Source organism: Girardinichthys multiradiatus, chromosome 21, assembly GCF_021462225.1.
Source record: "Girardinichthys multiradiatus isolate DD_20200921_A chromosome 21, DD_fGirMul_XY1, whole genome shotgun sequence".
In the NCBI taxonomy this organism is placed as follows: Eukaryota; Metazoa; Chordata; class Actinopteri; order Cyprinodontiformes; family Goodeidae; genus Girardinichthys; species Girardinichthys multiradiatus.
In genome coordinates, this window is record NC_061813.1 from 30,212,027 (window position 1) to 30,225,304 (window position 13,278).

Consider the following 13,278-nt stretch of genomic DNA (forward strand, 5'->3'; position numbering starts at 1 on the left):
CCTAAATCTAAACACCTGCGGGTGTAAGTGTGAGTGCGCTTGTGTATACAAAGTTTCACCATAAAAATATGCAATAGCAAGTGTGAGGAGCCACAGACCTGCCCCCCTGGACCCGAGACAGACACAGATGAGATCTGAGCCACAGACATCCAAAGGCCCCCCAGAGCATGGGAACCCCAGGAGGACCACCGTAGGGACTACCGCAACCCCCCAGAGAAGATCAGAGTAGAGCCCCAGGAGAAGTACCCAGCAGCCACAGTGCAGAAGCCCCAGGATCTGCAGCAACGAGCCCACGGGCTCAGCCTGCAGCTGTCTATGCCAGAGGAGATCCAGCCATGGACCCAGAAACCTGAGACCCTGGGGCACATCACCCCAACGCCAAGGTCCGACAGAGCCAGGGGGCCACCCGCAACCAGGACAAAGATAACTAGCACATGCCCCTGAACCCTAACGTAATGAATCCCCTTCCCCACAGGGGCACAGCTCCACAGATGAGCTCTACCCCCGAAAAGCCGATGAAGACACATCCACACAGCGCAAGCTCCACACACAGCCCCACTCCAAGCACCCCCCGCTGCATCCTGTACAACCACACAGACACACCACATAACTGCCACTACAATGACACCCCAAGGAGAAACACCAACCAGCTCAGCTCCTCCGTCACCGCTTAGCCGATTCAAATGCCGCTGCCCCACATTCTATTTTTAGTTTAAAACCTAAAAATAGAAATAAAATGGTGTTTTGTTTTTTAGTGAAAACAAATTTTCTAAAGTGGAAATTTGTCAGAAATTAGAAGTTGTCTTTTTTCAAAAGGGCATGTAAGATTTGCGGCTCTAAGCGGCTTTTATTCAGCTGGACTGAGGGAAAAATTGCTCTTTGGTTGTTGTAAGGTTGCAGAATCCTGAGAGAAGCAGACAGACAGACAGATATAATTGTTAAGTAAATTCCTCTGATTAATAATTTGTGTTTTACCTTTTTACTTGAGCATAACTATGATTTGACAACAAGGCCAATTTATCTTGGCCACTCTACAAAATGAGAAAGACATAAGAGCATGCAGCTCAAGACAAACAAATGTTGATCTTCAAAGGTCAGAAAATGGTTACAAGAAAAAAAATCTACTCTCTTAAACGTGTCCATGTCTACAGTCAGAGTAATAACCAAAACGGTTTAAACAACTGGAACTGAGATGTACAAGGCTGTTTGAGGGGAACAGTTGGCAACAGTTACAGAACTGTTGGCAAAGGGGTGGCAACTTGGAGATCACAGTCTCCATAAATCCCAATAAATGATGTGGATGTGTTAACGAATTGTATGGGAGGGATGCCCACGAGAAAGACGATTCTATTCAACCATTACAAACCTAAACGTGTGGAGTCTTCTAAACAATATTCAGGCTTTGACTGAATCTTTTGAGTTTTGTTCAGATGGGACTAAGATTAAACTTTTAAGGCAAAAACACTCCTGATATGTCTAGTGTAAAACAAATGATGATTATGTGGAAAAGCACTTCATGCCCACTGTGGAGGATCTGTGATGCTGTGGGTCTGTTGTGAGCTGCATCTGATATTTCAGTTTAAAGCCATGTCACTGCATCAAACAGATGAACTTATTTTTCCACTTCCTTACCAGGAGTGCCACTAACTGTAGAAGACCTAATTTATATTTCAGCACCTAAAGATTACTTTGTCTCATAAGCATGGAGAAACAACCCACTTCTGTTTTCATTTTACCTTTATAAGCTATCAGGAGAAAATGTTTGTTAATTCATTAAGGCCATCAAACTGTAACAGGAGTGGAAAAACAAGCTGCCAAAAAAACCCTACAAAGCCAACTGAGCATAGAGCAAAGCCAGTATCGGATAGTCTGACGGAGAATGAACAAGAAATTTAAAACCAAATCTGGAACTGAGGAAGCCAGCGAAAGAGGAAGGTGGCGATAATGATGTGGTGCTACAACCCGTCATTGGCATCTAGCCCACAACCAGAGGTGGGCTGCTAAACTCTATAATGCAGCTAATGGGTTTTAGAGCTGCTCCAGACATTTGTCATCAATTTATAGCTCAAAATGGGAACACTCAGTGTACAGGAGACAGTGCTGATCCTACAAACAAACAAGAAACCTCACAGTTTCTGGCCAAAGCAACATTTTTAATGTTCTATAGATCCTCACATTTTCAAAATTTCTATTTGCAGCTGAAACGGAAAGAAAATCTTCGAACTGCTCTGCTGATAAACGTCATTCGTGGGTGAATATGCTGTAGAAATCAGCAGAGATGAATACTTTAAAGTATTTGGTAGAGAGACTAAAGCTAAAAGTGGCTCGATCCTGCAAGATGACACCAACAATGCTCTTCAACTAGTGGTGGTGTTTTAAAAAGTTATTTGTGTAAAAGGTGTCAGACTAAATAATTTGCATGGTGTGTGAAGACACTAGCACCATAATTACAGGTCCTTCTCAAAATATTAGCATATTGTGATAAAGTTCATTATTTTCCATAATGTCATGATGAAAATTTAACATTCATATATTTTAGATTCATTGCACACTAACTGAAATATTTCAGGTCTTTTATTGTCTTAATACGGATGATTTTGGCATACAGCTCATGAAAACCCAAAATTCCTATCTCACAAAATTAGCATATTTCATCCGACCAATAAAAGAAAAGTGTTTTTAATACAAAAAACGTCAACCTTCAAATAATCATGTACAGTTATGCACTCAATACTTGGTCGGGAATCCTTTTGCAGAAATGACTGCTTCAATGCGGCGTGGCATGGAGGCAATCAGCCTGTGGCACTGCTGAGGTCTTATGGAGGCCCAGGATGCTTCGATAGCAGCCTTTAGCTCATCCAGAGTGTTGGGTCTTGAGTCTCTCAACGTTCTCTTCACAATATCCCACAGATTCTCTATGGGGTTCAGGTCAGGAGAGTTGGCAGGCCAATTGAGCACAGTGATACCATGGCCAGTAAACCATTTACCAGTGGTTTTGGCACTGTGAGCAGGTGCCAGGTCGTGCTGAAAAATGAAATCTTCCTCTCCGTAAAGCTTTTCAGCAGATGGAAGCATGAAGTGCTCCAAAATCTCCTGATAGCTGCATTGACCCTGGCCTTGATAAAACACAGTGGACCAACACCAGCAGTTGACACGGCACCCCAGACCATCACTGACTGTGGGTACTTGACACTGGACTTCTGGCATTTTGGCATTTCCTTCTCCCCAGTCTTCCTCCAGACTCTGGCACCTTGATTTCCGAATGACATGCAGAATTAGCTTTCATCCGAAAAAAGTACTTTGGACCACTGAGCAACAGTCCAGTGCTGCTTCTCTGTATCCCAGGTCTGGGGAATGCGGCCCCTGTAGCCCATTTCCTGCACACGCCTGTGCACGGTGGCTCTGGATGTTTCTACTCCAGACTCAGTCCACTGCTTCCGCAGGTCCCCCAAGGTCTGGAATCGGCCCTTCTCCACAATCTTCCTCAGGGTCCGGTCACCTCTTCTCGTTGTGCAGCGTTTTCTGCCACACTTTTTCCTTCCCACAGACTTCCCACTGAGGTGCCTTGATACAGCACTCTGGGAACAGCCTATTCGTTCAGAAATTTCTTTCGGTGTCTTACCCTCTTGCTTGAGGGTGTCAATAGTGGCCTTCTGGACAGCAGTCAGGTTGGCAGTCTTACCCATGATTGGGGTTTTGAGTGATGAACCAGGCTGGGAGTTTTAAAGGCCTCAGGAATCTTTTGCAGGTGTTTAGAGTTAACTCGTTGATTCAGATGATTAGGTTCATAGCTCGTTTAGAGACCCTTTTAATGATATGCTAATTTTGTGAGATAGGAATTTTGAGTTTTCATGAGCTGTATGACAAAATCATCCATATTAAGACAATAAAAGACCTGAAATATTTCAGTTAGTGTGCAATGAATCTACAATATATGAATGTTAAATTTTCATCATGACATTATGGAAAATAATGAACATTATCACAATATGCTAATATTTTGAGAAGGACCTGTAACTGCTAATCTTAAAGATGATGCAAGATTTTAATGACATGGAAAAGCCCCATAGGGTAAGTGTGCAATGATTCAAAGTCAATGCTTCCTGCAGGAGGAAGAGGCAGAATGAGTAAGAAGCACAAAAAAAAAAAAAAAAATTAACAGTCACTGCCCCTTAACACTAGAACTCCCAAGGCCGTCAATTTGACGGTTATGAAAGTTTGACATGCCATAACTCTGGTTTATTAAAACTCTTATCTTCCTGGCATCCTGACTTTTTCTAAACCTGTGTCTTGTGTATTACTATGTGTATTTAAAAAAATAAAAAAGTAAATAAAAGATCTAAGTATTTCTACCTCTAACTACCACAGCCGCTATTTTGACGGCCCTATTATTTACATAGATTTTTTTTTTCCCGCGGCTGAGTATACGCGCGAGCGTTGCCTAGCAACCGCCACTCTAGAAAGAGATTGTTGGCATCCTACAAATGGCTTCTAGAAGGATATTTTCTGCTCAAGAGGCATTGGAAATGCTTCAAAAATTACATGATTGTGATTCTGGGGTCGAGAGGGATTCTGACGGCTCTTGTTCAGCATTCAGTTCCAGTGACAGCGGGTCAGAGAGTGAGCCTCCCCCGGCTAAAAAACACGAGTCGCCCCGTTAGCAGGAGGTTGTGGCGCATTATTTCAAGGAAGTAAAAGACTAGCCTATGTAACGATTTTATCATTTTAGGCTATAGTTTATAGATTAGTAAACTAATAATATATAAACTATAGCAACAGTGACACAATCAGAGCAGGTTCAGAGACAGGGAGACAAGCCGGTGCCCAGTGCCCAGCTATAAACCCAGCAATCCAACTCACTGGCAGGAGAGAAACTAAAAAACAAGGTACTGATAATGGAAAAAGAAATAAACAATAAGTTAGGTCATAGATATAGTAGCCCAGTAACAACAATCTATTCTGGGCTTTACAGCGTTTTCATCGCAAGACGAGCGCACACCTGGGAAGGAAGAGGAGATAGGAAAGGATGGCGCTGTGTGGACAGTGGTAGGGGAGGAAGAAAGTAGAGGGAGGCGTCACAGCCAGAACGCATTGACAGAGCGCCAGATCCAAGATGCCCAAACCGCATTCCTCTGTTTGGTGGATGCCGAAATGCTCATCCACGTTCAGGGCTGCAGGGTGGCTGAGGCCCGCAGAGTTTTAGGAGATGATTCATCCTCGGACCTGAGTGTGGATGAGCTGAAGGCATTTTTAGCACTAGTTTATGTCCGCACAGAGAGGCTGTTTTGTGTTACTGCTAATCAAATTTGACTGAGCAGAGCCATTAAACTCCAAAACCAAAGACTTTGAACAGGTGGAAAAAACAGGCAAGAAAATAGGAAGGTGGCCCAACGTTAGACTCTCAAAAAAAGCAATGCGACTGGCATTATGTAATCTGAGAAAAAAAAAAAATCCTAGCAGGATAAAACGGCGAGCGAAGCGTAGGCGTCACCGCCCACAAGCAGAAAGGACAGAGAGAGCTCTAACAGTTTGTTCTAAATCTTCTGGGCACAAACACAGAGCTCACATTTGTTTTACGCTTTATTCTCGCTGCCAGATTTCTTAAAAGTTTGGCCTTTGTGAAACAGAGCAACTTGACTGAAAGTTTACAGGACTGAGAGAAAGTCTGAACGCTCTTAGAGACCATGAGTTTGATTTTTAGCATACGCCCAAATATTTAACCTCACTAATCATGTTTTCATTTTGAATTTGTGCACCAACTTATCACGACCTAAAGCAAAAGTATTGTTTAATGAATCCATCTCAACAATTATACACTATTCAGCCATTTTTGGTTGTCACGCTTAAATGTTTCAGACATTTAAACACATTTTAATATCAGAATAATATAAACGAGTAAAATAAAATGAGTGAAATTCAAGAAGCAGTTTTCTAATGATGACTTTATTTTTTATTTTTTTAAGATATTTTTTCGGCACTAGTGGTCTTTATTTTTCCATTTTTGACAGTAGGTAGACAGGAAAGAGGGGTAGAGAGAGGGGGAGACATTCGGTAAATGTCGCCGGGTCCGGGACTCGAACCTGGGACAGCCGCCATTCGAGGACTGTAGCCTCTGTATATGGTCGCGTGCTTTCGCCCCTACACCATCAGCGACACGCCATGACTTTATTTTTTAAGGGAAAAACAGCTACACACCAACCGGGCCCTGTGTTAAAACATACAGTATCTCAAAAAAATGAGTACACCCCCACATTTTGTAAATATATTGTTGTAACTTTTCATGGGACCTTAAAGGCTGTGTGTCAAGTTATTTTTAGGGAACCGCAAATTTACAGTTATACAGGCTGTACACTAATTACTTTATATTGTGTCATATCTTTAGGGTTGTCCCATGAAAAGATATAATAAGATATGTACAAAAATGTGAGGTGTGTAGGGAGGACAAGGTTACAAACATAGTTCGGGGTCAATTCTTACAGCCACTGGCTGTCAGTTTTAGACCGTCTCTTAGTGTTCGTGTCACGTTCTGGTGTTTTGTTGACTTCGGCTTCCTGGTGTAGAAGTATAGAAAACAAAGCTAAACACAACACCTGATGCACTGCACATCCATACGTATGGTTTTACCAATCTGAAGGAGTGGATATCTGCCAAACTTTCTTTTTATTTCTACGTCCCGAAGTTTCTGGACTCCCTATATCAGCTCTTTTCTGAATCCTCTGTGTGGAGAGTAAATAACAGAAAGCCGGAACCACCAAAGAGTTGTTTGCTTATCCTCAAAAACAAGTTCAAAGTACTGAATATTCCAGCTAAAATCAAGCAACATTAATGTAAACATTTTCCCAGCATGTGGGGAAAAAAGCAAGCTTCCATTTATGTTCCCATTTTGTCAGATCAGCGCATGTCAAGAGTGTAAAAGGACTCACCTCGCACATCTGGAGCTGAAACAAGCGTCGCTCCTTCTCCATCTCCTCAGCGATTTCGGCTCCGGTGATTTCAGTCCGGATCATCCCGTGCTGCTTGGCGTGCTCCCGCTTCTCCTTCTCTATCTTTGTACTGAAACAAAAGAAAACAAAACAAAACAGTCACCTCTAATTCCAATCGGTACTGATGAAGTCGCTGGTAAAGAATGCCAGCATCTACTTACAACTTGGCCTCATAGTCCTTCCACGCTTTGTCAAAGGGCTTCTTCAAGTCCTTCAGAGACACAGAAGAGCAAGACTCAGTAAAGTCCAAAGAGGTCAGTTTGAGGACAGAGATATTTGTGGAGTTGGGAAACCACTTGAGGCCCAACACACTGCTCACGATTCACAGCCTGAATGCCCATTAAGGACCACGCCTCTTCTTCAACCTCCAACATGAGGAGTTCATGACCCAGTTACTCTCCTCGTGCACCACACAAAGCCAGTGTTTACTTCTACCAGATTTACAGTTTTAAAGGAGAATTCCTCTCCTTACTCCGCTGGTCATTCCTAACGCTCTTAATCACAGGCCCAGGGGCGGGGCGGGGGGATTTAAAGATGGATAGAGACGATGCAGTCGCTCCCAGAAGAGTCCAGTAGGAAGACTAGGAAAGACTAAACGCAACAGTAAATCTTACCCCTTTCACGCCTTTCAAATCCCCCTTGAGCAGCGAGTCCAGGGTGAAGATCACATTGTGGCTGAGGCTCTGGAGCTGGAGGACAACACAGAAAGCAGAAAAACAGCTTAAACAAGGCAAGAAAACATAGTTAATGTGTAACAGACTGAAATGTTTGATCAATTCTCTTGAAGACATAAAACAAGAACGACTCATTCTAACAAATAGATTGTTTTTGCAGAATATGATAAATGATTAGACACTGTAATTTATTTGCACCACAAATAAGAAAATGGAAATTAAATAAACATGGAGATGAAATCAAAGCCTTCCTCCTCATCTAATGTTTTAAAACTAGACGAACATTAACAGAGTTTTTTTGTGTAGCAACTTTTCACATACTGACACAGGCCAATCCGCAGTCAACCAATGGGAAATGTTTACTCCTCTTAACTGGAGATCTCTGCAGACATATTAAAAAACAACAAGCCACAAAACAAAAAAAATGAAGAAATGACTCAGAAATCGCCGAAGACACCAGATGAGGAGGAAGACCACCCACACGCACAAACATAAGTCTTTTGCTGAGCAGAGTTAAGGTTAGTGACTGGTTCAACTGTAAGGTGGCAACCTGCAGATAGACTTCAGATACATTTCACATAAATATGGATGGAAAAGGAGAACATCGAGCTCTATTTATTAGAACTAGAGATGCAGCGAGACATTGGCTAGTCACCGGAATCGGATGGTTTTCAGCTTCATCGGCCCTGATCATTGACCAAACCGGGTCAGTGAACACAGCACATGTGAGCACTTACAGGTGATGCCAACGACATTCTTTAGTGTGGATGCTGTTACTCAAAGTTTTACTGCTTTCAGTATCAGATATCATTTCACAAGAAAACAGAGATGTAAGAAGAAAGGTATACTTTCTATGATGTGACCAAAACATCTGCGGTTAAGATGAGAAAGAGCCAGAGCAGATAACAGGAAGGCTAAATGGAGCACAGCAAAGTTGCCCTGCTGTCAACCTCAGTCTGTCAAAACATGCTGGTTTTAAAAAGGATTGCAGCCTTTTAGAAATTTAAGAGTTAAGGTAAGGATCTAGATACTCTAAGCCAAGGGACCCCCAACTGGGGAAAACAGCAAAGGTGGACTCATCAGAGAACAATACATGTTTCACATTGTCCACAGCCCAAGATTTGCGCTCCTTGCACCATTGAAACCAACGTTTGGCATTGGCATGAGTGACCAAAGGTTTGGCTATAGCAGCCCGGCTGTGTATATTGACCCTGTGGAGCTCCTGACGGACAGTTCTGGTGGAAACAGGAGAGTTGAGGTGCACATTTAATTCTGCCGTGATTTGGGCAGCCGTGGTTTTATGTTTTTTGGATACAATGCGGGTTAGCACCCGAACATCCCTTTCAGACAACTTCCTCTTGCGTCCACAGTTAATCCTGTTGGATGTGGTTCATCCTTCTTGGTGGTATGCTGACATTACCCTGGATACCGTGGCTCTTGATACATCACAAAGACTTGCTGTCTTGGTCACAGATGCGCCAGCAAGACGTGCACCAACAATTTGTCCTCTTTTGAACTCTGGTATGTCACCCATAATGTTGTGTGCAATTCAATATTTTAAGCAAAACAGTGCTCTTACCCTGCTAATTGAACCTTCACACTCTGCTCTTACTGGTGCAATGTGCAATCAATGAAGACTGGCTACCAGGCTGGTCCAATTTAGCCATGAAACCTCCCACACTAAAATGACAGCTGTTTCAGTTTCATTGTCCAACCCCTGTAAATCGTGCATCCATAATTTATAAAGCAGTTTTCTTTTTGACATTAACATGCATATGTACACAATCACGAGTTCACACTTCTGTGTGTGCATGGGTGTGCATCTAACAACTACAGTGGGACAAGACCCAGGATTTGTGTCAGTGAATGAAAGGAAGCTCCTTGCGAACTAGAGCTGTATTGTACACACACACCTGTTGTTGTAATGCCAGCCACACGTAGTCACTACTACAAGATGCTAAAGACAGCTTAACCAAGTAATCACTTTGTGTTGGTTTTAAAACACTAGAAACCTTTTTCAGCAACTTATAACTCCCACAAGTGATGCGACCTAGCCTCTGCTACGCCTCTAAATAATTAATAGCCACTCACAGCTGAGGTAAGAAAAATATTTTGAATGCTCTTCTCAAGTTACAGTTATTCAATGGATAACAACTCAACAAGACTTACTGAAAATTATTAGTTGGCATTTCAGCACATTCTCAAGTAATTCTGGTTGCAGTTAGCCATTTTTAAGCCAGAGCTGTGAAATTCCCGGTGATGTGCTTAAGACCCAGACATTTTATTTTTGGGCTCCCCAAACATTTTACATGCTTCTACATCTGCTCTTTTGTGCAAGGAGGAACTGGATGAGTACCATCAGAGCCCTACAAAGTGACCTCCAGCGGGCCACTGGAGTGAATGTCTTTGACCAAACTATTAGAAACGGACTTCATGAGGGTGGCCTGAGGGCCCGAGGTCCTCTAGTAGACCCTGTGCTCCCTGTCCGGCACCGTAGCGCTCGACTGGCATTTGCCAGACAACCGCAGAAAATACACAGGATTGGTGCTGGTGCCCTGTTCTTTTCACAGATAAGAGCAGGTTCACTCTGAGCTCACGAGACAGACGTGAAAGTGTCTGGAGAAGCGGTGGGGAACGTTATGCTGCCTGCAACACTGTTCAGCATCGACAGTTTGGCGGTTTGCCAGTGTTAGTTTGGGGAGTCGTATCCCTAGAGGGACACACAGACCTGTACCGGATAATCGATGGAACCCTGACTAATTAGATATTGGGATGAAATCCTTAGAACCATTGTTAGACCCATCGCTGGTACAGGTGGTGCTGGTGTGGGTTGACAATTTTCATTTTCATCAAATGATGTCTCATCCTTTTGTTCCTAACACATTAAATAGTGAAACTGTTGAGATGTTAAAACTTACAGAGAGTGACAGGAGTGTTTTGAAATGGTAAAGGAAACAAAGCTGCCCAAAAATGAGGGTTAATTGTTATTGCCGTTATTTTCATCAACACACGTGTCCTGTCCGGCAGAGTGATGCTCAGAATTGTTGTCTGAGTGCCAAGAAAAAGACCAACAGATTTACTTTCACATGTGGAGCATTACAGCTATCGCTTTAAAGCTCTGTTTGATATTTATAAAGAGAAACTTTATTAGAAACTGTTTTGGGATTATTTCAGTTGTTACGGACACAGAGGCAGAAATGAAAAGGGAAAAAATAAAAAGCACGAAAGAGAGAGGTGGGGCAAAAAGGAAAAGGGGAGAGATGGAGAATAGACTGGAGGAAAGACAGAAGGATGAAGAGATTACAAGATAACACCCTGCTTGCTTCTACACCTGCGGAAACATTCATATTACCAGCTTTTTTACCAAAAAGTGCACGGTACTTATGAATGCAAGATGTATTTAGTGGAAAATGCAGTTCAAAAGAACATTTGTGTAACTGTTAATACCTGAATCTAAACACATGTAGGTCTGAGTGTGAGAGCGCTTGTGTATACAAGGTTTCTCCATAGAAATATGTAATAGCAAGTGTGAGGAGCCACAGACCTGACCCCCTGGACCCGGGACAGATACGGAGGAGATCCAAGCCACAGACATCAAAAGGCCCCCCAGAGTACAGGAACCCCAGGAGAACCATTGCCGGGACTACCGCAACCCCCCCAAAGAAGAGCAGGGGAGAGTCCCATGGGAACCACCCAGCAGCCACAGTGCAGAAGCCCCAGTAAGCTGCAGCAACGAGCCCACAGGCTCCGCCGGCAGCCGTCTATGCCCGAACAGATCTAGCCATGGACCCAGAGACCCGAGACCCCAGGACATATCACCCCCCAAGCAGAGGCCCGACAGAGCCCAGGGTCCAGGCCCCGGCAAGCAGCCACCAGGAGTGAGCCAGCACACACCAAAGCACCCAGCCCCGGATCCCGAGAACCACAAGTACACCGGCGGGCAGAGACACCAACCACCGGCAGGTAGTGTGGCGGGGAGGGAATAGGCCCCACATTTGATGGGGTGCCTAAACTGATCCAGGAGAAGGAGCAGTTCAAGACCCAACCTGACACAAAAAATAGCCACACACAGTCACAATCACACATTCCCACCCTCATGCATACACATAAAAACACTCACGCATCCAACGTAAAGACAAACAACAATGGACGTCGTGCACTCACTCACACTCCCCATACATACTCTATACTCCCTGGTAAAGGTGCCGATAACCCACAGGTGCAACCATCCCCTGGACCCAGGAGGTGGTCCCCCTCCCTCTGGGGGTGGAGACAGGCATACCGCCCCCATCAACACAATCTATATACTATCCTTTGGTAGTGATATCTGGCATTTCCCTGACAAAAGCCCACTTTATCTCTCAGATGTGTGGCCTGGAACTTGTGGTCTGACGTTTTGACACAGTTTTCAGGTATTTTAATCTACATAAAGATCTTTATTTAACAAAACATTTACATCAAACTGCTTGCATATCTAAAGATTTACAAAAATCAAAATACCTTACTGTGACATGCTTCTTATAATTTAGGGGTTTTGGGGAGGAAGTGATTCTAAGAGGCTGGTGGCTGGCCAATGTATGTAAATGCCCTTTCCCTAAATTGATACAGGCTCCTCCTAACCAGATGCACCAACCTGCTGATCTTTTTATTAGAGGATGCAGATTTGCAAATAAGAGAAGAGATGACAAAGAGTGTTTATGCATAAGACATTTGCTACTAGATTTAAAGCAGATTTACAACAATGACCCTGAACCTTAACTAAAGAAAAGACAAAATAAACTTTATTACTTAAAGATTCAGGCTAATAATTCTGATGGGTTTTCTTCGCATCAGCAAGTCTTCAAAATCCCTTGACCATTTGAGTTTTTAAACATGATTTCGCTAAAACTTGGCAAGCCAGAAAGACAAACAGTCAAGCACATTTATGAACAAGCATCCTGTCTTAATAAAACAGCAGCTTCATTTTATGCACAATAATTCTGTCGAACCAACCTCTGCTAAGTCTTTGGAGTGAACCGTAAAAGGCTTGATTCGTCCTGCAGCCTTTGTTGCCACAGCTTTGCTCAACAGCTCCAGCTACAAAGTTCAAAAAGGTCATTTACAAGACTACTAAGCATTTAAGTCCCTGTTGTTGTTAGCCAAGTCCACATTGATATAGCAGCAGCGCTCAACGAAGTAAACAGGGCCTAATGGGCACTAATGTGCTCCTTAAGTGCCCGTCTTGCATATGGCCAACATCAAAATCAATCCTTCACCAACCGGCTGCTGGCGAGCACTTCAATCTCCTCATGTAAACTCTCACAACGCTTTTTGTTTCTAGCCACACAATTTTCATAAATACCCAGAGAAGAAGATGCAGGAAATCGGGTTAAATCAGTTAGTAAGATCCCGCGAACACATCCAGGACACGCTGTCAGTCGTCGATACTCATTTGTCGTACCAGCTGCCCTCAGGGTGCAGCTATCGAAGTCTGACAACTCGATACACTGCTGCAGATAACAAGAGTCAAACTGAGAGAGATCAGTTCACTTTTCCACAATATGCTGGTTGCACAGACAGTGTTGTTTGATTTGCGTATGCACGGACACACAACCCACTCAGCTGTTCCTGCTGCTGCCAAG

The 13,278-nt window shown here is 43.4% G+C and overlaps 1 protein-coding gene across 5 annotated transcripts in view; it reads right to left on the reverse strand.

Annotated features, from left to right (window-relative positions):
• The window catches only part of asap1b (ArfGAP with SH3 domain, ankyrin repeat and PH domain 1b), a 73,890-nt gene that overhangs the window by 32,325 nt on the left and 28,287 nt on the right, over window positions 1-13,278 (reverse strand). For all 5 annotated transcript variants that reach the window (XM_047349310.1, XM_047349309.1, XM_047349313.1 and 2 more), the window contains exons 4-6: window positions 7,598-7,672; window positions 7,145-7,194; window positions 6,924-7,053 (exon numbers count right to left, since the gene is read on the reverse strand). In XM_047349310.1, the coding sequence (XP_047205266.1) occupies window positions 6,924-7,053; window positions 7,145-7,194; window positions 7,598-7,672 (255 nt within the window). The remainder of the gene's footprint in view (window positions 1-6,923; window positions 7,054-7,144; window positions 7,195-7,597; window positions 7,673-13,278) is intronic.